Source organism: Solanum dulcamara, chromosome 10 (assembly GCF_947179165.1).
Source record: "Solanum dulcamara chromosome 10, daSolDulc1.2, whole genome shotgun sequence".
Classification (NCBI taxonomy): Eukaryota; Viridiplantae; Streptophyta; class Magnoliopsida; order Solanales; family Solanaceae; genus Solanum; species Solanum dulcamara.
In genome coordinates this window covers 15,780,199-15,807,604 of record NC_077246.1, presented here as the reverse complement: position 1 = coordinate 15,807,604, position 27,406 = coordinate 15,780,199, and the positions used below count along the sequence as shown (strand labels likewise).

Here is a 27,406-nt window from a genome sequence, read left to right as displayed (position 1 = left end):
CAGCAAAATAAAAAGGAGGGGTTATTTTATTTTACTCTGTACGTCCAGCTTTACTTGTCCATGTTTGACTTGAAACACCCTTTAAAAAAAAAATCGAGGATAATTATATTTAATCACCCCTATTCATTAAAGTCATCTAAATATTGAATAATGAATAGTATTTAATAGCAAGAGTAAAACAGACATAAAATAGTAAATTATTTCTTGATTTTTTAAACTAGACAACTCAACTATTTTTAATATATTGGATAAGTAAAGATGGACAGAGATAGTAAAAGCTAGTACTTGTTATGTCATACCCCCTCTATTCCATATTAACTGAATTTCTACAGTTTTTTTCATTATTTAAAATAGTTGAATTGTTCAAAGTTCAAGAGAAATGTATAAATCTTTTTTCATTTTTACCCTTTCCATTAATGAAGTTTTGTAATTTTTTAGGAGTTAAACTACACCACTTACAAAGTTATACTCCAATAAGGACTATTTGTATTTATGATTTCACATTTAATCATCTTTATAAGGCTGATTAAATAAAAGGGTAATAGAAGAAAATATGGTTCAAATTTTGTCCTTGAATAATTTTTTTAATATGTGTGCATTATCATAAAAATTCAGTTAATAAGGAATAAAGGGAGTATAAATAAACCGGATAATGTAAATCACAAAATTTTTATTTATCTTGAGGGAGGGGGAGGCAAGAAGCCAAAGAGATAACGTATGAATCCCTTTTTGTCTTAAATTAATTGAAGAGAAAAATATAAGAACATCCAGCTATATCAAGTGATTATTTTTTAATAAAAATTAATACGTTGGGTTTTGTATTTTTTGTTGGATCCCGCGGACTTTGAGGATATTGCTTTCTTTTTCATTCAGTGCTCACGTGTATTTCTATGCCTCTAATTAATTAATCAACTAAACATAGCTGACTCCTCAAGCTTAAATTAAGAGTTAACTTTTTGACCCTTAATTTGGCACAATTTATTCTTATGATTCTATCATCAATGATTTTTATTCATTTTCTTTAATAGTTTAAACATGCACAATCCATTATATAGATCTAAATGTACCATATATTCTTAACATACACTTCGTGAAAAATGAAAAGAGACTTTTGAATTAATGTACAATTTCCAAACCAATATATATAGATGCAAATCCTTGAATAATCCTAATTAATATATTTTTAAGAGATGTGTAAAAAGAAAATATCAAAAATAATTTGAGACTAAGAAAGGGAGTAAAATGTGATCTCCCTCCTTCATGAGCAAAGCTTATAAGAAAAAAGCATAATAGATCAAGAAAAAGAATTACAAACCGGGGGGGGGGGGGGAGGGGGAGAGCAGGGTAATATACTATTCTATTACATCTATAATATATTATTTATGTGATATTTTTTAAAATTTATTTTTAAAAAGAATAGCATTTTTCTTTAAATCGAAATAACTTAGTTCCTCTATTCCATATTACTACAAATATATGTCCCAAATTACTTGTTAATTTATAAAATTAGGATAAAATTAATTTAAGTTCACATTTTGTCCTTAAATTAATTCTCCTCTAAAGTATAAATATTGTTAACTTTCAAAAAAAAGTTCCTTTATTCTTAATCTTGGTATTAAAAAGAGTTAAAAGCGTGTAAAAAGGAAAGATGACAAGTTAGGAGGGAGTAATTTTAAAATTCTCATTTTATTACTAATGAAGTGATTTATAGTCATACAAATATTCAAAATTTGTTTTAGACTATAAATTTTAAAAGTGTTTTGTTTTCTTTATTAAATTTTCTAAAAAATAAATGTTGTCACATAAATTGAGACGGAAATAATAATTAATATAATATAACCAACCATACACGATGGACCAAACTAACAACGTATACGATGGAGGACCTGTCAATTATTGTGTAATAAAGTTTAGAAAGTTTTCATTCGTAACTCAAATACTTAATGCCAACATCAAATAAATAAAGAAAAATATCAAGTGGGAAAATTAAGGGCTGTGATTTAAAAAAAGAAGAAGAAGGGGAACTAATAACTGTAATATGTAAAAGGAAGAAGAGCAGTTTTATTGGTCTTTGACTTTGACTGTGCATGGCTAAAAGCTGGTTATATTGAGATAATAACACAAATATATATTTTAAAAAAATATTTACAGTAGTTGAGCAGATATTCATCACTTATATCTGGAATAGGGTCTCCCATTCAACGACATTTTCCAAAGTCTGGTAATAATTTCTTCCTTTTCTCCATTTCCATATCATAATTCACACAAAACTACTACACATAACATCCAATTTTCTTGTTGACATTTATCACCAGATATCTTGCTTCCTCTTAATAACATCTCAGCTAGCTTCAATTTCTCTCTCCATATATCATTCACCCTAAATATTTTCATCAAAGTCTTTTCATTCATTCTCAAAAATTCAAAATATACCTTTTCTACTTGATCTCAAATTTGTATCGTTGTTTCGCTTTGTTCTTCATCTTTCTTACCTAACAAATAATGTCCTCTCACTAGACAAGATCACGTATTAGTATTTATCATTGAGAATCAGAAGACAACTATTGAATTAAGTACGTAGCTAGCTAGTCAGTCATTTTTTACTTTTCGATATGTGATTTGGTCTAATAAATTTGTGTTTGACGCTTGCAGGATAGCAATATATATATATATATATATATATATATAGATGATGATGTCGGGAGCAGCAAACGGGCAGCTTTCAGTTCCTCCAGGGTTTCGATTTCATCCGACAGATGAAGAGCTTCTTTATTATTATCTAAGGAAGAAAGTATCGTATGAAGCAATAGATTTGGACGTTATTAGAGAAGTGGATCTTAACAAACTTGAACCATGGGATCTCAAAGGTTACTTATCTATCCTTCTATTTTGCTTCTAGGTTTTATGAAATTAAAAAAAAAAAAAAAAGGAAGAGGAAAGGCATGGGAAAATTGTTTGTTCATGCATGCAGTTTCATTGTATAACTTTTTATTCCATGACCTAAAAGGCAAAGAATAAACTCCCTTATTACTACAACTTTTAAATCAACTCCTTTTAGGAAACTTATTTATTTATGATGGGGCTGGACTGCCCCTCCCTTAACCACATGTCTCGGGTTCGAGCCTTAGATATAGAAAAATCCTTGGTGTGAATCCGAATATAGTCAGACAAAGAAACCAAATAAATAATTAAATGAATTTTGTACACAAGCCATGTAATGTAACCTACCGCAGAAGGTTACTTGCCTTTTTTTGTTCATTTATTATTTGACATTATGGAAGGAACAAATATAAATGTTTTGTTAAATACGTACGGTCTACCTAAACCCCAACCTATGCCAGTTGGATAAAAAGGGAGAATAAAGCAACTCTTAATTTGTCGTGGATGTAGATGCATTAGAATGTAAATAGTTTCTCGAAATTAGTTTAAAGTAAGTATTCGACAACCATAAGAAGAACATGGGCATTTATCCAGACAACAATATGCTAATTAAATATATACATATATATAAATTGTATACACTTGATGAAATGCAGAAATATGTAGAATAGGATCAGGTCCACAGAATGAATGGTACTTTTTCAGCCATAAGGACAAGAAGTACCCTACTGGTACTCGAACAAATCGAGCGACCACAGCTGGATTTTGGAAGGCTACAGGGAGAGATAAGGCAATCTACCTTAGTAACTCCAAGAGAATTGGGATGAGGAAAACTCTTGTATTTTATACCGGACGTGCCCCTCATGGCCAAAAGACAGATTGGATCATGCATGAGTATCGCCTTGATGACAACAATGCTCAAGTAGAGGTAACTAACTTTCAATTCCATAGACTTTATGTAATGCTATTTTCTTATTTTAATTCCTTAAGAAAATAATATAACAATAATTATATTATAATCGCTAAATCCTTTATATTATTGTAGTGATACCAAATATAGCTAGCGTTCAAATAAAAAACAAAGTTTTCCTTTGATTGTTTTCAGGCATTGCAGGAAGAGGGTTGGGTTGTTTGTAGGGTGTTCAAGAAAAAGAATTACACAAGAGGTTTCCAACATGATATGGGTGATCAAGATCATGAGGAACAATTACATAATTTTACAGATCATATGAAAGGTGGAGGAAGCTCAAAACAAAATATTCAACAACCTCAAGGCTGCTACGACGTGTATGCATCATCATCATCGTTTGATGGTTCAATGCACCTTCCTCAATTGCTTAGTCCCGACTTATCACTTCCTTGTCCACTAGGCCACCCCTTGAGTACTCACAATATCGAATGTTCACATAATCACAACTTATTGAGGCTATCATCATCACCTTTTAATATTCCTCAACAACACGATAAATTTAGTGGCGATTGGTCTTTCTTGGATAAGCTTCTTGCTTCTTCAAACCAACAAGGCGCCGTCCTGCAGTCTCAGCCAACTACAACACATTTGGTTAACCCTACTACAGCCGCACAAAAATATCCAATCTTTCATCACCATGCCTTTGATCCTGATCTTTTAAATATCTCAAAGTAGTAATATTCTGTCTCTATTTTATTTTTTTTCGGGTTCTTTCAATGTTAATTTAGACAACTTAAGTTTCTCATGTACTACGTTTAAAAGTACTTCATAGATTATCTTATTTTAAATAACGGTATTTGACCTTTTCTTTTATATTATAACGATACTAGTATACCTACTCGTGCGGATATTTTAAAATGTAATAATATTTTAATTTAAAAATAGCTAATGCCTTGGAAACAGCCTCTGGCAGAAATGCAAGATAAAACTGCGTACAATAGACCCTTGTGGTCAGGCCCTTCCCTGAACCCCGCGCATAGCGGGAGCTTTAGTGCACCGGGCTGCCCTTTTTATGTTATTATTGAGTAATAGAGTGCATGTGTAATCATATATAATATTTTGATTTTACATAAACACTTGATGATAATAAAATTTTACCCTAATTTATGTGCAGTGTGAATATGATCTTCATCAAGCTATATCTCAAAATAAGAAAAACACAATTACGAGCTACCTAAGACTACTATTGCTGGAAATACATAGCTATGAATGACAGTTTGCAGTTGGATTGGAGCTCTAACACATACCACACATACAATCTCCTTTGCTATTTCTTCGCGTGTGAGACTTTTCTTCTAAAATATTCTACTATTCCTTTCCTTCCACATTGCATGTATAACTTCAGGGTATACCATTTTGAACAATTGAGCTTGAAGAGTCTTGCCTTTGGATAGTTTAATAACCCATTGCAAATGGTGATCCCAATTGATCAAATCATATTACATTCTTTGCATCCATTTCAACACTTTATCCCACACAGCTTTAGTGAAAGAACACTGAACAAACAAATGTTCTCTAGTCTGATTATGTAGTTGACATAGGATGCACTTCTCATCTATCTCCAAACCCCATTTCAGGAGCCTGTCAATTGTTAATAGCTTCCCCTGTAATTGTAACCATGTAGTAAATCTTGCCTGTGGTCTTGCTTGGTTGGAATACATTAAATCTTTCGATACTACTTTCGGGTGATATCCAAGTAGGTGACAGTATACTTCCCTTATGGTATCTTTAACTTGTCCAGCTTCTTGTACTTGTGTAGCATAAGCCCTTGCTTCTATGATCCTCCTAATCATCTAGCTGGGTTGCTTTGGCACCTGCACATTGCTTACTTGCTGATCTTTTATGTAATAAGTGTGCACCCATCTAATCCACATTTTGTTTGCCCTATGTTCCAAGTCCCAATATTTTTTTACTATTGCAGCTTTATTCCATAGGTTGATGTTGGTAATATTAAGCCCTCCCATAAATTTTTTGGAGTACATACTTTCTCCCAAGCAACTAATGCTTTCCTTCTACTGGTGTTACTGTCAGACCAAAGAAAACTTCTACAATGTGCTTCAATTAGCTTTACTACTTTTGATGGTAGCATGAATAGTTGTGCCCAATATGCTTGAATCCCAAAGATGACAGTTTGTATGAGTTGCGCCCTTTCTGCATAAGATAGAGTCTTTGCTGTCCATGAAGTAATCTTCATTGAGTAAAGGCTATTTTCTAAGTAGATAGAGGAACTCCTAAATCTTTGAAAGGGAAATCTCCTAAAGAGTATCCCAAGTGAGTAATAATCTTGTTCGGCATTTCTTGAGATACTCCTCCAAAATATACTGAACTTTTGCCAAGATTAGCTTGTAGCCCTGAAGCTTTTGAAAATTTATCAAAAGCCTGCTGCAGACACTTAACAACTTTCAGCTTACTTGCAAAGAATATTAATAAGTCATCTGTAAAGCACAGATGACTTATATTCAGCTTAGTGCATCTTGGGTGGTATTGAAAGTTCTTCATGTTTTTCAGCATGTTAATCTGCCGACTAAGATATTCCATAGCTATTGAAAATAGATATGGAGAGATTGGATCTCCTTGCCTCAGTCTTTGATTAGCTACAAAAGAAGAAAGTGATTCCCCATTTAGTAACACACTGTAAGTCACTGACGTAACACATTCCATGATCTAGCCAATAAATGTTGTTGGGAAACCCAACTCAATCAGAACTTGATCCAGGTATGGCCACTCCAATGAATCATAGGCCTTATGTATATCAATCTTGTTTAGACATCTAGGAGATATAGTCTTCCTTGAGTATCCTTTAATAAATTCATGAGCTAGAATGATGTTGTCCCCTATTCTTCTGCCTAGTATAAAACCAGCTTGAGCTTCACATATTATAGTAGGCATCACTTTCTGCATTCTTGTGGCTAATAGTTAGGAGATCAACTTGTATACTCCAGAACAACATGCAATAGGTTTGTATTCTCTGATGTTAGCAGGCTTAGCAGTCTTGGGTATCAAAGTAATAGTGGTACAGTTAATAGTCTTATATATAGTACCTGTGCAAAAGAATTGTGTAGCAGCTTCAATCACTCCTTGCTTGTTAATGTGCTATAATTTTTTTTAAAAAGACAGCATTAAAGCCATCTATTCCTGGTGCTTTATCATCACCAATAATAGTTTGGCTCTCTTGTATTTTATTTTCTGTCACTGGAGCCAATAGTTTAATCCTTTGGTTTTGTGATAAAGTAGGTCCTGTTTGCATCACTAATTTATTAACACTAGGTAAATTCTGTGCAATGGATCCCATCAACCCTTTGTAGAATGCTATAATTTCTCCTTGGATATCCTTAGGTTCAGTCAATATTATCCCAGCAAGTGATGTTATCTCAGTAATTTATTTTCTTTGAATTTTTTCTTTCATCACAACAGTAAAATATTTTGTATTAGAGTCTCCCAATTGTATTCATTTTGCCCTGGATTTTTATTTCATAACACTCTCTTCTATCAGTGACCACTTCTCCAGCTGCTGCATAATAATTTTCTCCTGGCTTTGCAAATTTTTACTCAACTGAATTCTAATTTGTTGTTGAATAGCTGCTAGCTCACTTCTAGCTTGCTCCATTTTCTGTGTAATAGGCTTATAGGCTTCAGTATTATGCTTTTTGAGCCTAGGTTTCAAAGACTTAAATTTGTTCCATACTTCCTTCATGCTCATTGTTGGTGATCTTGAGTGCCATATCTGCTGCACAATGTAGTTAAAATCTTTGTGATCAGCCTAAGTATTAAAAAAACCTAAATGGTACCTTCACTTGTTGTTGTCTACTATGCATTGGTAATATCATAGGAAAATGGTCTGAAATATATGGCAGATCATACTCTAATGTCAAATGTCCCCACTTCATCATCCATTAATAATTTTCCAAAGCCCTATCTATTCTACTACACACCCTATCCATTACAGATTATTTGTTACTCCAAGTGTAATATGCACCTTTCCATGACACCTCATTAACTAGTAGATCATGTATACATTCAGCAAAATCCTTGATCTCTGTCAATTTGTGACACCCCGGAAATGTTTTTCGCAAAGACTCGAATATTTCCTCACGTGTGGGTAGACTTGGACCAGAGGACTTGTAATTCTACACATGATTTAGGATTAATTCCTAAGTATTTGAAGTGTTTAGATGTGCTTAGGGGTCATAAGGGATCTCTAACACCAAGTCGAGTCCAAAGAACTCCAATCGATTAAGTTTTCGGATGAGTTAGTATAAGGGTCAACTTCAAATGACCATATCTCCTAGAGTATAATGAACTGGGTGGCCCACGACCTACCAAATTAAAGGTCTTTGAGTCTTATTTCCAACTCCACCAATATTTCAATTTTTGGAGTTCGGAGTCAAAAGTTATGACCATTTTACTACGGACTAGTACTGCAGGAATATTCAGGCCTGGGCGAAATTTAGGCTTGGAGCTCCAGTGGCGCCCGGCGCCACTATAGCGCCAGAAAATAGCCTCAGTAGTTTGGGGCTTGGCGCAACGCGCCACTATTAGATGTGCAGGGTTTTAAGTCTATTTTGCCTTGGCGCTGCAGTGGCGCGACGCGCCACTATAGCTCCAACAAGGTTTTTGCCCAATTTTTCAGATTTTTGAAGGGGGGAAACTTGGACTTTTCCCTAATTATATATACCCTATCCTTGAACATTTTGGGAGCATTTTTCAGTCCTCCCTCTCTCTAAAAAGCCCTAAAATTTTCCCTCTCTTCTTCTTCTTCTTCTTCTCCAAATCCATCTCCAACAAAGGGTGCCTTCAAGAGTTTCAAGGATTCAAGCCTCCCATTGAAGGTCTAACATCAAGGTCTCTTCAAAGTCTTCAAACAAGGTATGTAAGGCTAACCTAAAATATGGATTGAGTTCTTCCATATGCCCATAGATGTGTTGGTTAGGAGTTGTGAAAGAGTTGCACCTTCTAGGAAGGTTTCCTTGAAAGTTTTCCCTAAACTATGGAATGTTTTTAGATACTAATGGTTGATTGATGATTTTAATGACTTGAGTTACTAAATACTTATTTTTCATATTATTGACTATAAATGTATCCTTGTATATAGATTTATAGGTATTGATGATATTCTTGAGTTGAATTTTGTTGAGAATATGGATTCATGTTTCATTCACATGAACCCAAGATGAGATTTCTTTTCATAAATGTCTTGAGGTTGAGATGGATAGTTGTGTGTATATATGTATTGATTGGAATGAAAAGAATGAATTGGATAGTTAAGAATGTCCCCTTGTTTCTATAATTTGAACATAGGACTAAAATGAAGATTGTGGAGTAGATGTTTGGATAATGATGTGATGATAATATTTGATGATGGTGTGAGTTATGATGTGAATGATGCTTATTTAATATGTGTAGAATGATTGATGAAGAGGTTATGTTGATGAGGAGGTTATGTGATGAAGTGGATTGGAGTCTAATGTGATATGTGATTTGCATAATCTGAGTTGATTGGAGTCTTATGAGTATTTTGAAAATAAAGGATCTTTTGATAAGGAGTTTTAAATAAATAATTTGCGGGCATTTTTGCATAAACTATTTATACACTATTTTTGAGTTTAGGAAATGATTATTTTCATCTATGATTTAAAAAGAGTTTAAGCATGAGTTGAGTTTGAGAAGTCTTTTAATTATTTTTGAACATGAGTGTTTCTAGTATAAATGAGTTGAGCATTTTTTTACATAAAAAGGTCTATTTTGAGATTGTATAAATTTTAAAGAGAAGAGTTTGATGAGTCGAGATGAGTTGATTTGAAAGAGTCCAATGAGGCTAAATGAGTATTTTAAGTATGTTACTTACTTGATAGATATGAGCATATTGATTCTTGGGAGGAGTATCGAGCACCGAATTAGGTAAGAGTAAAGTCCATACTCAAACCCAATAACTACGTCGCCAAACGTAGGAGGGGATTGAACCGTTAAAGTCGGATGCTTCCCTAAAATATTTTTCGTGACATTATAGGACTCGGTTGGATTTGATCCATGATTGGTTGATTCGTTCATACCCTGGTAAGGTATGAACGGACGCGGCAACAACGTCGGCTTGCTGTACTATCACTCGCTCATATGGTGATGGTTGTTGGTTAGAGAAACTCCTAATTGAATGGATTGTGCTTGATCTGATTGGTTTGATTGTGATTGCAGATGATTGAGTTGAATTATAAAATATTACATAATTTAATTTGCATATTTTTTGAGTTGAGCCCTTTGAGTTAGTTGTTGAGTTGATTGTTGAGTTGATTGTATATGATCGGATTGGATTAGATGAATTGTGATTTGATAGTATACGATTGGACTGGATTGGATTAGATGATATATTTATTGGGTTGAATGGAAGGATATATGATTGGATTGGATCGGACCGTATATGACCGGGTTGAACCGATTATATACGATTGGATTGAATCGGATGATATATGATTTGATCGAACTATATTGTGTATGATTGGATTGGGTTGTATGATGTGTGATTGGTTTTCGTCTAGAAATGTATTCTTACTTTAGACTTTGATTGAGTCTCTCTTATCTTTCTGATTCGGAGATATTTGAACCAACGTTATTCTTCCTTGAGGTATGTTTTATTCTACCATATTACATACTTGTACATTCCATGTACTGACGTCCATTTGGGTCTGCATCATTTCATGATGCAGAGACAGATTTAAATGATCATCAATAGGAGCACCATTGAGGATCTATGCACACTCAGCGTATTGGTGAGTCCTTCTCTACATCCGGAGGACACCGCTTATGTTATTCTCACATCGAGTTAGCCCTTTCTATTTTTATTTGAGGTAGCCATGAATATGTCATTGGCACCAATTAGATAGTAGTGATAGAGGCTTCATAGACTAGATAGTGAAGGGTCAATTGAGTATTTTTTTCTTTAAATTATTCTTGTCAAACTATTTTTTTAATGATAAATATTAGAGTTGATTATTTTTGGCCCATGGCCTTTATTCTTTGAGTTAGATTGATGTTTTGAGTTGCCCACCGAATATCCTCTTTATTTTTTTATCTTCCGCTGATTGAATGAAGGGACGGATGTGTGATCAGGCTATGTGGTTCGCTTGGGAGCCAGAAATGGTTTCTGAGTGCCGGTTACGTCTAGGGTACCCTTTCGGGGCGTGGCAAACATGGTATCAGAGCATAGAGTTCAAGTGTCCTAGGGAGTCAATGAAGCCGTGTCTAGTAGAGTCTTGCTTATGGGTGTGTTGTGGACCACACTTATAATCAGGAGGCTATAGGACATTAAGAATTTGTTTCCCTTCTTTCATATTCTGAGTTCGTGCGATAGAGTTTAACTCTATGAATGTTCCCTTCTAATTCGTGCGTTGCTCAAATCCATTTGACTAACCCTCATACTCAAGGTAGTTAAAACGGTACATATGAGATACTTGTTGATGAGTTAAGATAAAGCCTTGAGGAAGGGAAGAGACGGCACAAGGATTGAGAGGAGCCAATTACTGTGCTTAACTCTATTGATCTAGAAGGATGTACTCTCATTCGTATGGATCGTGCCTTGAGTTAGAGCGAGATGTATCCTAGAATCTTATCCCTACATCTTGATTCGAATGTCACCTTTGAGGGGGAAGTTGCATATCTGAGTGACAAGTCTTACCATTCAAGGGAATGTGGTTTGAGGTATAGTGAGCTATGGTTAGTAGAATGGTTGTAGAGGTAGGAAGAGGGAGTTAGAGGAGTAGAACTGAAGTAGTAAGAATGGTGGTTGATTGAGGCCTACAACTAGAGTGGAGTATCTATAGGGTGAGTAATGATGTGTAATAAATGATTGTGATAGTTCTAGTTTTAAGATTTTATTTAGTAGGCTTGACATGACGTATGCGAGAGATTAAGATATTAACTTGCGAGGAGAGTGTGTTATGAATGGAGGGGTTATGTGACCCTTAGATGTAAATAGTGAATTGAGTCTAAGTCATATGGTAAGAAGAGGCTTAAGGGGTGTATATAAAATAGTATAGATTTGTGAGTCGCTTTGAGTGATTAGTTAGTGTCCTTTAGTTTATTCCTTTAAGCTAAGGGGGAGATGATGGGGTAATGAGCCAAAGTAAGTCTTGAGCTTCAGATAGTGATGAGTTGGCCAAGATGATAGTGGACGGAGTTGAGCAAGAGTAGATGAGGGAGAGTGAGTGCTTCCTGATTGTGATAGTTGTGTTGTACTTGTCTAGTTGAGGATAAATGTGTGGAGGAGGAGTGAGATGAGACCTTGTGATGAGCAATAGATAGGTAAGAGTATGTTATTGTGTCTCTCGGAAAGAGCTCATACGATGATGAGGGTATAAGTGTTAAAGTAAGCTCGAGAACTCTTAGATATGAGTGAGGTAGTTAGAGTGATAAGCTTGAGTGTATGGTTGTCACTATCAGAGTGATGGTAGTAGACTAATGATTGCATCTGGGGGAAAGATTGAAGGTACATGAAGGGTGCTATGAGGCTTGGAAAAGAGAGAAAGTTTGGACACCGATATATTGACCTCATGAAATGGTGAAGAGGATTGGGAATGTCGCTCATGAATTGGAATTCGACGGTTGAGGATGTAGATGTTTGATTGATTTGGTTGATGGAGTTTCGATGTTCTATTCGTGCCAAATGATGAGAATGATGAAGGTGATGTCCCTATTCCTGAGTTGAAATGATTTGTCTATTCTTGAGTTTGAATAGCCAATTGTCTAAATTGCTCGATTGGTTGATTTGATTGAGTTTCAATTTTTATTTGTGCCTCGATTCCACCATTGGTTTACTCATCATTCGAGGACGAATGATCCCAAGGGGGAGATAATGTGACACCCCGAATTTTTTTTCCGCAAAGACTCGAATATTTCCTCACGTGTGGGTAGACTCGGACTAGAGGACTTGTAATTCTATACATGATTTAGGATTAATTCCTAAGTATTTGAAGTGTTTAGATGTGCTTAGGGGTCATAAGGGATCTCTAACACCAAGTCGAGTTCAAAGAACTCCAATCGATTAAGTTTTCGGATGAGTTAGTATAAGAGTCAACTTCAAATGACCATATCTCCTAGAGTATAATGAACTGGGTGGCCCACGACCTACCAAATTAAAGGTCTTTGAGTCTTATTTCCAACTCCACCAATATTTCAATTTTTGGAGTTCGGAGTCAAAAGTTATGACTATTTTACTACGGACTAGTACTGCAGGAATATTCAGGCCCGGGCGAAATTTAGGCTTGGAGCTCTAGTGGCGCCCGGCGCCACTATAGCGCCAGAAAACAGCCTCAGTAGTTTGGGGCTTGGCGCAACGCGCCACTATTAGATGTGCAGGGTTTTAAGCCTATTTTGCCTTGGCGCTGCAGTGGCGCGACGCGCCACTATAGCGCCAGCAAGGTTTTTGCCCAATTTTTCAGATTTTTGAAGAGGGGCAATTTGGAATTTTCCCTAATTATATATACCCTATCCTTGAACATTTTGGGAGCATTTTTCAGTCCCTCCTCTCTTTAAAAAGCCCTAAAATTTTCCCTCTCTTCTTCTTCTTCTTCTTCTTCTCCAAATCCATCTCCAACAAAGGGTGCCTTCAAGAGTTTCAAGGATTCAAGCCTCCCATTGAAGGTCTAACATCAAGGTCTCTTCAAAGTCTTCAAACAAGGTATGTAAGGCTAACCTAAAATATGGATTGAGTTCTTCCATATGCCCATAGATGTGTTGGTTAGGAGTTGTGAAAGAGTTGCACCTTCTAGGAAGGTTTCCTTGAAAGTTTTCCCTAAACTATGGAATGTTTTTAGATACTAATGGTTGATTGATGATTTTAATGACTTGAGTTACTAAATACTTATTTTTCATATTATTGACTACAAATGTATCCTTGTATATAGATTTCTAGGTATTGATGATATTCTTGAGTTGAGTTTTGTTGAGAGTATGGATTCATGTTTCATTCACATGAACCCAAGATGAGATTTCTTTTCATAAATGTCTTGAGGTTGAGATGGATAGTTGTGTGTATATATGTATTGATTGGAATGAAAAGAATGAATTGGATAGTTAAGAATGTCCCCTTGTTTCTATAATTTGAACATAGGACTAAAATGAAGATTGTGGAGTAGATGTTTGGATAATGATATGATGATAATATTTGATGATGGTGTGAGTTATGATGTGAATGATGCTTATTTAATATGTGTAGAATGATTGATGAAGAGGTTATATTAATGAGTAGGTTATGTGATGAAGTGGATTGGAGTCTAATGTGATATGTGATTTGCATAATCTGAGTTGATTGGAGTCTTATGAGTATTTTGAAAATAAAGGATCTTTTGATAAGGAGTTTTAAATAAATAATTTGCGGGCATTTTTGCATAAACTATTTATACACTATTTTTGAGTTTAGGAAATGATTATTTTCATCTATGATTTAAAAAGAGTTTAAGCATGAGTTGAGTTTGAGAAGTCTTTTAATTATTTTTGAACATGAGTGTTTTTAGTATAAATGAGTTGAGCATTTTTTTACATAAAAAGGTCTATTTTGAGATTGTATAAATTTTAAAGAGAAGAGTTTGATGAATCGAGATGAGTTGATTTGAAAGAGTCCAATGAGGCTAAATGAGTACTTTGAGTATGTTACTTACTTGATAGATATGAGCATATTGAGTCTTGGGAGGAGTATCGAGTACCGAATTGAGTAAGAGTAAAGTCCATACTCAAACCCAATAACTACGTCGCCAAACGTAGGAGGGGATTGAACCGTTAAAGTCGGATGCTTCCCCAAAATATTTTTCGTGACATTATAGGACTCGATTGGATTTGATACATGATTGGTTGATTTGTTCATACCCTGGCAAGGTATGAACAGATGCGGCAATAATGTCGGCTTGTTGTACTTTCACTCGCTCATATGGTGATGGTTGTCGGTTAGAGAAACTCCTAATTGAATGGATTGTGCTTGATCTGATTGGTTTGATTGTGATTGCAGATTATTGAGTTGAATTGTAAAATATTGCATAATTTAATTTGCATATTTTTTGAGTTGATCCCTTTGAGTTGGTTGTTGAGTTGATTGTTTAGTTGATTGTATATGATCGGATTGGATTAGATGAATTGTGATTTGATAGTGTACGATTGGACGGGATTGGATTAGATGATATGTTGATTGGGTTGAATGGAAGGATATATATTTGGAATGGATCGGACCGTATATGACCGGGTTGAACCGATTGTATACGATTGGATTGAATCGGATGATATATGATTTGATCGAACTGTATTGTGTATGATTGGATTGGATTGTATGATGTATGATTGGTTTTCGTCTAGAAATGTATTCTTACTTTAGACTTTGATTGAGTCTCTCTTATCTTTCTGATTCGGAGATATTTGAACCAACGTTATTCTTTCTTGAGGTATGTTTCATTCTGCAATATTACATACTCGTACATTCCATGTACTGACGTCCATTTGGGCCTGCATCATTTTATGATGCAGAGACAGGTTTAAGAGATCGTCAATAGGAGCACCATTGAGGATCTATGCACACTCAGCATATTGGTGAGTCCTTCTTTACATCCGGAGGACACCGCTTATGTTATTTTCGCGTCGAGTTAGCCCTTTCTATTTTTATTTAAGGTAGCCATGAATATGTCATTGACACCAATTAGATAGTAGTGATAGAGGCTTCATAGACTAGATAGTGAAGGGCCAATTGAGTATTTCTTTCCTTAGATTAATCTTGTCAAACTATTTTTTTAATGACAAATATTAGAGTTGATTATTTTTGGCCCATGGACTTTATTCTTTGAGTTAGATTGATGTTTTGAGTTGCCCACCGAATATCCTCTTTATTTTTTTTATCTTCCGCTGATTGAATGAAGGGACGGATGTGTGATCAGGCTATGTGGTTCGCTTGGGAGCCAGAAATGGTTTCTGAGTGCCGGTTACGTCTAGGGTACCCTCCCGGGGCGTGACACAATTGCACAGGATTCTTACAGATTCTATCTTTTGGATATAGTAATGCATTGAAATCTCCAAATAAAAACTAAGGATTGTGAATACCTTGAGCTATAATTCACAGCTTTTCTAAAAAAAAATTTCTTGCCTCTATAGTATTGTATCCATATATAACAGTTATGTGACATTCTATCTGACTCCTTAACTCTTTTACAAAGCAATGCAGTAGTTTCCCCTCTTCTTCAAGCTGTATAACATCATATATATCCGTATCCCAAATAATCCATATTCTTCTATTAGTAGCAGTGTGATAATTATGAAGATGTCCCCAACCAGTCCCTATGTTATTTAACACCTTTGCATTATGTAACTTTACTCTTGTCTCAATCAGATCGACTAATTTAATACTTTTATTACAGAGGTATTTTTTTACTTCTTTCTGCTTATACCGCTTATTAATCCCTCTAACATTCCAAAATAACCAAATCATATTGAATGTGTGAGTCTTTCTTTATCAGGTGGAAGATTACTTGTGGATGCTCCTACTTCTCGAATACTCATAAACCTGTTACTCATATGTACTGATTCCAGTACTGAAAAATTATTGAGATTAAAGGCAGTGCTATCAGTCTAAATCTTCCCCTTAGCATTTTGTTCTTTAACATCAGGAGTAGTAGCAGACATACCCCTTGCATTAAAAGAATTCTCCATCATTGTTTTCTCAGCAGATTGAGTAATCTTCTTATCTGGCAGTTTATGTACCCATTGTTGTTTCAGCTTCCTTTGCTCTGCATACTCGTCTCTTCTCCTAGGCTTAGAATACCTGGATTGAGGATCACATTTATGCCCAATGACTTGGCATACTTCATAGAACATGGGCCTCCAGTCATAAGTTTGAGTGAAAACTCTACCACTAGGGTCCATTACATGAATTTCATCTGACAGCTTCTTAGTTACATCAACTTTTATCAACATTCTAGCATAATTTGTTTGGTAGTGCACTCATCTGCATACATAGGATTACCAATCGAGCTAGCAATTCTACTTAGTGAATTACACCCCAGCAGCTTAGAGGTAGATTTGGGAATGTCACCCGAAGTGGAATCTGAGTTGGGAACTGCATAAGTTAGTACTGCAAGCTACCCCTTATTTTGTGTGTTGGAATCTATGGAAGAATATATGTTCATGCAAGTATGGAGGTAAGAAGTCTAATTCAGCTAGAGTCATCTTCTCTATTAATAAAGATATATATATGCTTATCTCTACTGTGTATCCATATATGGATTGGCCAAGTAATTGGGCAGATTTGGTTACTATGATTGAAAAAAGCCAACATGAGATGAGAGTAACCAAAGTCTGCTGGAACAAACCCCCCCCACAATGGTCAAGCTCAACACAGATGGTAGTGCTCTTAATAATCCAGGGAAAATAGGGGCAGAGGGCATTCTTAGGGACCAAAATGGGGTGCTAATATATGTTTTTGCCTCTCCACTAGGCTTTGGTTCTAATAACCAAGCTGAAGTGCAGGCAACATATATTGGTATTTTTTGGTGCCTACAACATGGCTACAGCAGGGTAGCCCTTGAAGTAGACTCTGAGCTACTGATCAAGTGGCTCAATCAAGAGATCAAACCTCCATGGAACATTCATACCTATATTACTGAGCTACATGTACTGGTTAGCAAGCTGGAAGTATTCCATTGCAGACATATCTTTAGGGAAGCTAATTTCCCTACAGACACACTCTCAAAGAAAAGCCACATGAAAAATCATACACAACACTTCTACAACTTTCAGCAGCTTTTAAGAGAGACCAAGGGATACTACAAAATGGACAAAGCTGGAATGGCTAGCTTCAGGAGAGCAAAAATGAAGAAGATCAAGCAACCACCTTAAAGGACATCACTAATTATGCTTTAGTGTTAGTTACCATTCAAGTAGATTTCTTCATATTTTGTATTCTCTTTTCTTTCCTTTTGAATATGCAGGTAGTTGTAGATTTGGAAAATATCAACCTTGAAAAAGTTAGCCTACTTAAGTTTCATCAATGTGGTATACCTCTATATATAGCCAAATATGCAGCACCATGTACCTTCTATACATGACGCACTCGCATCTCATGGACAAAATTGGTATGAAAAGATTAAGAAGGACGAAGATGACATAAATGATCTTGATCCATGAAAGTTGAAAGTTTCGTATACTTGCTCTTCTTCAAGTTAGCTATGTATTGAATGTAGCTTAGTTGAATATGACTAGTGTAGGTTTCTTTCTCATATTTACATGGAAGGGGAGAGTCTCCGTCATTTATGTTTTTCTTAGTCGCATTGTATCGAGAGGAGTCCTCTCATAGGCTTATCGATTTTTCTAGCACTTTCTAGTATCGGGGATGAGTTGGCCGACCTTAGTAGGTTAGTCGACTTCAGAACCATCTTAAGTTCGGAGGTAAGGTTTTTGTCCCCCTTCGTGTATTTTTATGTTTTTCTATTTATAATAAGGCTTGGGGGTGCTGCTCAATCCCTGACTGTGCACGAGAGGTGGAAGCCTCGTGTAGGGTCTGTTCCAGAAAAAAAAAGTTGGGAACTCCTTACTAAACTCTAATTCAGCACTCCATGGTTTGATGATAAGAGGTCGTAATTAAAAGTATAAGGCCCATTCATCAGAATTGCTTGCATGTCTGCCAATGTATTAAATCTGACTATGAAATACCCTTCCTCATGCATGAAGATGCTTGTCTCAACCTCATTCCAATTTCGACTCACAAATCTCACCATAGCATTGTAACCTAGGCACTTCCCAATAGCATACATGATTAGAGATCTTTTCCATTTCTCTGCTTCAGACTCCACCTCCTCCTTCTCTAATTGAATAACTAGTTTGCCTTCTATTAATTGAGGAGGAATGTAACTTAGGGCCATACCACTTCTAGCAACTATATTTTGCTTGAACAAATTCAAATTCACCCAAGGTTCAACCACTATAGCTACCTTCTCTGTTTCAGTTCTGTTTTCACTAAGATCTGTAGCTTTCTTTCCTGATAAGCCTGAATCAACACTCTTTTGAACCTCCATACTGAATGAGACACCAAATATTATTCTAACATCTTCTCCTTTTCCTAGTATAATGAAGATTAATAACATATGTGGGGTGTCCTGAATTAATATTTGTGCTAATTAATTACATTTTAAATTCATAGATCAAATTTGAACCTTGTACTAAAAATAATGACTTTACTTTTTGATAAAATTTACATATAATTTGTAAATCATATTGCAATCTTTTTAGCATGCCCCTCCTCTCTAGTTCAATACTGTAAAATAAAAAAATTTCCATTTAATCAAGTATAGTTTCATGAAATAAGGATGCACAACAAAATAAATTTCAAAAAATTATTTTTTCAAAAAAAAAAATTCAAACTAAAAAATCGAGTATTATTTTGATGAAGACATGGCACTATATTTTCAAATACAAATTTGTAAACTTTTAAATTAATTCTTTCAAAAAAAAAAATGATAATTTGATAATTAGATCGGTCATTTAAAATTTTATATTTTAATCGTATTGTATTTTATGATCAAAGAACTGAATAAGAAGATGTAGCTCAACTTTAACGATTATTGTAGATGTATTTTAAAATAAAGGAATATTTGAAAAATAATATTGATAATTGCCTTGCTTCTGAAGAAAAGCTAACAACAAATGATTTGCCATCATGTAGCTTCGAAATTTGAGTAGTGTGTAATTATTTTTGTAATTATCCACACACGTATAGTACCTTCATCATATTTATCATCCTCGTAACTTCGCTTTTTCTTTTTTAATCTAGTCTATAATCTTTTACTCCAATTATTTCAATTATATAACACGTTTTTTTTTAGTAAACCACCAAATGACATATTTGTATATTGAGTAAAATTAAATATTAAAATGTATGTTTTACCTTCAATAAGATGATTTATAGTTTATAGTCACACAAACACATATGATATGATGTATTTTATATCATAAATTTTAAAGTATTCACATATTTTTTAAATGTTATACTCAATGAATTAAATTGCTACGTAATATGCAATCGAAAACAAATCTCATATTTCTTTTTGGATTTTTTCCTTATTTTTATTCATCATTTGTTCTCTTTCTTTTCTACTGGAAAAAAAACTAATCCAAATTTAAATATTTTATCTTTCGAGTGTAATTCATATTTAAATTTCTTATTTAATTCTAATACATTTTATACCAAATCGGTTATAAATTAAATTAGGTTTTAAAATTTTTGCGGTCAATATTCCGTGAATTAAATATTTTTATTTTTACTTTAAGATTTTAAATTAATTTTGCTAATTGCTAATTAATAATAATTTCTTTTTTGTGATGCTGATATGCGACACTTTTTGCTTCTCCTATTTTTCTTTTTTTGGTAAAACAATGGTAAATATATTAATTTAATTAATATGCATTATTACAGGGGAGTGGCAGTGCCTGAAACACCTGCTAGTGGTCTTAGGGGAGGAGAAATACAACTATTAGTACAACTATTAGTACTGCCACAGTTAGCCGCATCAAAATGTGGCTTTAAAAGCCGAACAAAAAGAGTTCATTTTTTGTCTTCTACTAATTTATCTGTAACAAACAAATTAGGAACTTCTATGCACAAAAAGAAGTTATATTAGTTCATTCTTGCACCCTCCCTTGCTAGAGCATCTGCCACTTGATTTGTTTCCCTAAAGTTATGCTGAATGGGGGGGGGGGGGTTCCCCAGCCTCCTGAGTAGATCCCTGCAATCATGAAGAATGTTTTCGTAAGGGTGGTGTTCGTTGTTAATGAAATTTATTATTTCCTTACAATCTATATTGATCTCCAGTGGTAGTAATTGTTTTTTTTTATAGCCAATCTAAGTCCATGAACAAGCACTATTAGCTCTGCTTTCCAATTGTTTGCTGTATGGAGATTTTCCATGTATCCTACCACCCAGTCTCCCTTATTTCTCTAATTACTCCTCCTGTCCCTCCGCGGCTAGGGATGCCTAAGCTAATCCATCACTATTTAATTTGTATCCCTTAGAAGGTGGTGTCCATTTTACATAGTTTGTAACTCTGGTATTACTCCTGACTGCGTGGCTAGTGAGGGCCAAGAATTCAATAGCTTGGGTGCGCGAAGGATATATATAGATAGACTAGTAATAATAATGAAGGCTATATGAAGTAATACTTTACGTAAAAGTTTCTATCAGAGAGAAAGTATCACATCAAAATTTTAATGAATTTAAATACTTGAAGAACTTATAGAAAATTCAAGGCAAAATATATCTAGCCTCTTTAAGTTGTCATTAATGATCACTTGAACACCTTAACTTTTTAAATTAATGATTTTGTCCCCTCTACCTCCTCCACTCGATCACTAGTATGTGCGTGTCTATATATATATATATATGTGTTGTAAATAATTTAGTGGTTAAATGGATGACCATAATTTCTTTGATTTAATACCCTATTTTTATGGGTAGTAATGTTGTTGATAATTTGGTTGAAAGGATGACCATAACTTCTAGGTTAATTTCCACCTTTATACTCCCTCCATCCCATATTAGATGGACACTTCCAACTTTACACAGTGATTAAGAAATTATTAATACATTGAAAGACTTTACCATTTTTTTCTTTGTTTATATCAATGCAGTATACATAGAGTATAAAAATAGCTAGTATTTGGAATTGTTTACATTCAAAAGGCCATATTAATTGTAGGGGTAAAATAGAAAAAAATTAATTAATTCTATCTTGATTTAGTAAGTGATCAAGTAATATTGAATAAATATTTTTAGTAAGATGCCCATCTAATATGGGACGGAGGGAGTAGTTAGTAATGTTGTTGATAATTTGGTTAAATGGATGACCATTACTCCTAGGTTAATTTTCCTCCTTTGTGAGTAGTAATTTCTTCATTCTCAAAGTCTAATGTCATGATTATGATATCCTTTGGTATTTCTCAATGTAATCCTATAAATAGAGGAATTAAGAATGATGTTAAATGTTGGAAAAAAGCATCGACTGATTTCTGTCCCTTCCGACCACCTTCAAGCAGAAAATAATAACAGAAAAATTTAAAGAGAATAACAATAATACAAGATTTAACGTGAAAATCCAATGCGGAAAAAATACGGACCACCCAAAAAAATATTTACTATATGAAAAATTGTTACAGCCATATAATACACAATATTTCTCTCATACACCCTAATTTTTAAAATACTATTCCCAAGGAGATCTTCAAGAGAATTATCTCTAAACCTCTGCTCTAGTAAATAAATAATTAAATTTTTGGTGATGCTGTGTTATGGTGGAGATGCCTATTTATAGGCAATTTAGAGGCATGGTTGGTGTTTATGAACATATTTATGTCACCATATTTGACAAAATGTGTGAAAATAATTAACCTTCTTTCTTGACTTCCACCAACCAAATGCCCACAATTTTGACTTTTTCTTCTTTATTCAAACACATACAACAAATCTCCACCTTTGATAAAGAAGAAAAATATAACTCGTTGGCTTTTGCAGTTCTCCAACTACACATAACAGAATCACTTCTTCACCTGAATTTAAACTCGTCCTACCATGCGCAGCTGCAACCTTCACATTGTCTTTTACCGACAATCATAATTCTAATATCAACAATTATCATACCCCCATCATAAAGAGTACATCCACTTAGATTGAAAAATAAATCCAAGAATTTTCACTTGAAATCACTTCACAATTCCGGCTCATGTCGAAAAATTTGCTAATAACTTATGGTGCACTATCTTGTTGATTTCTTGAGAGTTCATTAGCCATCGACATCCTTTCCACCAAACACATTGCATCACCTATCAACCAATGCCCATGTACAAACTTGTAGACCAACTACCAATTACACATCCTCTTCCATGATAATTATAAAGGTAGCATTCATGCCATGAGGATTTTTCACCTTTCTTACAAAAGAATATCATACCCCTCTTCTAGGGAGACAACATGGATAACATTTTCTTTGGAGCTTCCAGTCGAACTAGCCCTATTATTTGGACATTTACTCTTAACATGTCCAGGTTGACCACAATTTCAGCAAACGACCTTCTTCTTGGAGCTTTGATTTTGCTTTTATTTTCCTTTAACAATAAGAGCTGAATTTTCTTGAGATTTTTCATCTCCATTCTTCAATTGTTTTCCGTAGAAATCAATTTGCTTGTCACTTTCGATAAAATTACAATTTCCTTCTCATACATTAAAATGGGTTGCATGTGCTTATAGGAAGATGAAAGAGAAAAGATGAGCCGAAGTGCCTTGTCTTCATCATTAATTTTCACTCCAATAGATTTCAATTCAGAAATAATCCCATTTAAGACACTCAAATGATTAGAAATAGTTGTACCTTCATCCATTTGCAATTTATGAAATTGCTCCTTCAAATATATCCTATTTGAAATACTTTTGATTTGGTACCATTCTTCAAGTTTCTCCCACAACTCCTTTGTTGTAGACAATAAAATCACATTAGCAAGAATATTTTTAACTAAACAAAAGCGAATCTGATTTGCCTTTTTTATGTCTAGCTCTTCACATTCTTCATCACTAATTTTGAATTTTTTTGAGTCTCCACAGCTTTCAAATTTTTCTGAACCCTTGTCATCTTTTTCGCTAGTTGGTCTCCCTTTCAACGCCTTGTGTAATCCAGATTGGATTAATACATCCTTGACTTGCACTTGCCACAAGTTAAAATTAATTCTCCCATCAAATTTCTCAATCTCAAATTCTCCATCTTGCTTATTAGTACTAATAAATGGACAATAGCAATAAAAAATACCCACTAAATTATTTCCAGGAAAGAGTTGGATCACAACGGATACATTTAAGTACAAAGCCTTTCCATAGTGTAACACCCCTTAAAATTTTTCTCTAAGATTCGGACCCTTCTTGTATTCGGGTAGGGTCGAACTCGAGTATTGTAGAGCATTTGCAGGAGTTAAGATGAGTCCTTGAGAAATTGAGAAGTTCTAGAGGTGATGTGGGGTCACGAAGGACACCTAGGACCAAACTAAGTCCAAAAGATTCATCGTGACTAAGTTTTAGGATGAGTTCATATGAGGGGTCGACTTCTAATGATCCTATCTTTTGAAAGACGACAATCTGGGTGGCCCACGACCCATTAAATTAAAGGTCGTCGAGTTTTCTTTCCAATGCCACCAAGAATGTAATTTTTGGAGTTTGGAGTCAAAAGATATGACGATCCTAAGATGAACTAGAACAGTAGAGATTTTCAGGCCTAGGTTGCAATGTTGGAAAACTGGGCTTGGTGCCACTATCACGCTAGAAACATGCCTCAGTAGGTAAGGCTCTGGCGCGGCGCGCCACTAAAAGGTGTGCAGGGTTTTTCAAGCCAATTTCCAGAACCCAGAAAATATTGGCCTTGGCGCTGTAAGGGCGCGACGCGCCACTATCGCGCCAGAAATATGCCTCAGTAGTTTGGTCTCTGGCGCGGCGCGCCACTGCGAGATGTGCAGGTTTTAGGCGTAATCAGCCTGGCGCTGCAATGGCGCGATGCGCCACTATCGAGCCAGGTGCATTTTTGCCTATTTTTCATAACTTTTGAGAAGGGGCAATTTGGGAACTTATCCAAATTATATATGTATCACCCTAGACTATTTTGAGATCATATTTTCAGCCCCCACTCTCTCTCTAAAATGCCCTAGGATTTCTTCTCTCTCTCTCTCTTCTTCTTCCTCTCCAAATCCTACTCCAATAAGAAGAGTTCCAAGAGCTTCACGGTTTGAGTTCTCCATTGAAGACCCAAACACAAGGTTTTCTTCAAGTTTTCACTAAGGTATGTAAGGCTATCCAAAACATGGGTTGAGTCCACCCATGTTCCCTACTCTTTCTTTGAGGTTAGATGTCCATGAAAATGGAGTTTCTTGGTATGGTTTATGGTTGAATGAGTTTTGTCCCCAATTTATTTGATTTTATATGTGTGGATGTTGTTGAGCTAGGAAGTTCCTAAAATGAGCCCTTATGTGAGTCTGAGTTGATGGAAATGAGTTGTTAAAATATGTTTTATTGATCTTCTTAACTATGTGGATTATGATAAAAGATGTTATCTTAAGAAGTGTTGCCTATTTTAAAGTGTGATTTAAAGTCTTGAAGTTGTGATGTGTCTCAAGGATTTCTCAAATGGATGGAGTAAATGATTGGTTATGTCTATATGTTGCTATAAATATGCTTTTATATTTCTTTTGAAAGATATGATTGAGATTGATAGGATAGTATGATTGAGAGAGATTTGAGAATGATAGAGTTGATGAGTTGACAAGGTTGTAATGAGACTTGTCGATATGATTTGATTGACTTGATTGGATGGAGTTTTATGAGTATTGAGTCTTGGGAGGAGTATTGAGCACCGAATTGGGAAAGGGTATAGTCCATACTCGAACCCAATAACTACGTCGCCAAACGTAGGGGGGATTGAACCGTTAAAGTCGGATGCTTCCCCGAGATGTTTGTCCTGACATTATAGGACTTGGTTGGATTGGATCCATGATTGGTTGATTCGTTCATACCCTGGCAAAGTATGAACGGACGAGGCAACAACGTCGGTTTGTTGTACTTTCACTGGCTCATAACTGATGGTTGTCGGGTAAGAGAAACTCCCAAATAGGCCTTGCTAGTATTCTGAGTCAGATTGAGTTGAATTGTATGTGATTGGTCCCGTCTAAATCATATCCTTGTTTAGACTTAGGACATGTGATTGAGTTGTTATCCCTTTTGAGTTGGGATTCTGAGTTGATTGATTCTTCCTTGATGTTCGTTGCATTCGGCCATTTTACATACTCGTACATTCCATGTACTGATGCTATTTGACCTGCATTGTTTCATGATGCAGAGACAGGTACTAGAGATCATCAACCGGCGCTCCGTTGAAGATCCACATACACTCCCAGCTAGTTGGTGAGTCCTCCTAGTTTCCGGAGGATGTTGAGCTTTCTTGTATAGTGTGTTGTCGTTTCCTTTATTTTGATTATTGGTAGCCATGGATTTGTCATTGGCACCTCTTAGACTTTGATAGAGGCTTCATAGACTGGAGTGTGGGGAGGTTGAACAATTATTTTGAGGAGCTTTATTATATTGTTTTGTTGGGTTGAAAATGCTTGGCCTTCGGCCCCCATATATATATGAACAATATTTCATTAATTGAGTTTTCCGCTAAGAGAACATGATTGAATGAATGTGTGACTGGACCAGGTGGTTCGCTCGGAGGTCAGAAATGGCCTTCGAGTGCCGTCCACGCCTAGGGTACCCTTCCGGGGAATGACAAATATGGTATCAGAGCCAGAGTTCAAGAGTCCTAGGGAGTCTATGAAGCCGTGTCTAGTAGAGTCTTGCTTATGGGCGTGTTGTGCACCACACTTATAAGCAGGAGGCTATAGGACATTAGAAATTGTTTCACTTCTATCATACTCTGAATTCGTGCGATGGAGTTAAACTCTATGAAACTTCCCTTCTAATTCGTGCATTTATACGTTACAGATAATGCCTCCAAAACGTACTGCCATCCAGAGAAATGCCGAAAATGCAGAGATGCCTCAGTATGAGGTACGTCCGGCAAAGGCTAGAGGCCGACCTGTGAGGTATGCGGAGGCGCCTCAAGTGCCTGCTACCCTGCCTGCACCCACATCAGAGGCGGAATTTTGAGGGGCTATTGCCATGCTTACTCAATTAATGGCTGCCCGGAATGGTAACCAGAGTTCGCCCACTCTTAGCTCTAGTCCCCAAGAGCCGTTTGTTGCCGCCAGAATTCGAGACTTTCTAAGAATGAATCCGCCAGTATTCACGGGTTTGAAGGTTGATGAGGACCCCCAAAATTTTATTGAAGGGGTTGAGTTGGTGTCTTATCAACTCAAGGATGTGGAAAACATCTGGTATAACCAATGGGAGCAAGGTAGGGGTGAGGATGCTGAACCTGCTAGGTGGGATGAATTTGAGGGAGCCTTTCTTGACCACTTCTTTCCCTGAGAATTGAGGGAAGCGAAAGTGGAGGAATTTGTGAATCTGAGATAGGAGGGTATGACTATTAAGGAGTATGGCCTGAAGTTCATCCTGCTGTCCAGGTATGCTCCAGAAATGATCCCATATATGAGGTCAAAGATGAGGAAGTTCGTCTCCGGATTAGGGAGGCATGCGAAGAAGGAGTGCAAAGCAGCATTGTTGATCTTGGATATGGATATTTCTAGATTAATGGTGTATGCTCAACAGGTAGAGGATGAGAAAAGAAGAGACAGAGAAGAGCACCTGAGCAAGAAGGTAAAATCAGCGGGCCATGAGAGTGAACAGAGGCAAAACAAGGGCAATAGGTCCTTCTTCCAGAAAAGGCCTTCCAACTATGCCTCATCTACCGCTAGTGCACCTATGCCGTAGAATAGGTACGATCGGTAGGGTTAGAGTCGCCAGAATTTCAGACCCCAGGGTTTTCAATCATAAGCTAGCGTGGGTCAAGGTTCGCAAGGGAAGCCACCATGCGTCAAGTGTGGTAAACTCCATTTGGGAGAGTGCAGAGCGGGGAGGGC

General features: G+C 35.7%; 1 protein-coding gene across 1 annotated transcript; it reads left to right on the top strand.

Moving 5' to 3' along the window:
• The first annotated feature begins 2,231 nt into the window (after positions 1 to 2,231).
• On the top strand, positions 2,232 to 4,636 carry LOC129870769 (NAC domain-containing protein 76). Its single transcript, XM_055945631.1, has 4 exons — positions 2,232 to 2,573; positions 2,653 to 2,867; positions 3,537 to 3,808; positions 3,986 to 4,636. The coding sequence occupies exons 2-4, from the start codon at positions 2,690 to 2,692 to the stop codon at positions 4,523 to 4,525; spliced, it is 990 nt and encodes a 329-aa protein (XP_055801606.1). The 5' UTR covers positions 2,232 to 2,573; positions 2,653 to 2,689; the 3' UTR covers positions 4,526 to 4,636.
• The last annotated feature ends 22,770 nt before the right edge of the window (positions 4,637 to 27,406 follow it).

What these genes read in the sequence shown, in the direction of transcription:
- LOC129870769 (XM_055945631.1), top strand. Translation starts at nt 2,690, where the DNA reads ATGATGATGTCGGGAGCAGCAAACGGGCAGCTTTCAGTTCCTCCAGGG. An exon ending in TGAACCATGGGATCTCAAAG is followed by an intron (nt 2,868 to 3,536) that starts GTTACTTATCTA and finishes GATGAAATGCAG; the next exon opens with AAATATGTAGAATAGGATCA. An exon ending in ACAACAATGCTCAAGTAGAG is followed by an intron (nt 3,809 to 3,985) that starts GTAACTAACTTT and finishes GATTGTTTTCAG; the next exon opens with GCATTGCAGGAAGAGGGTTG.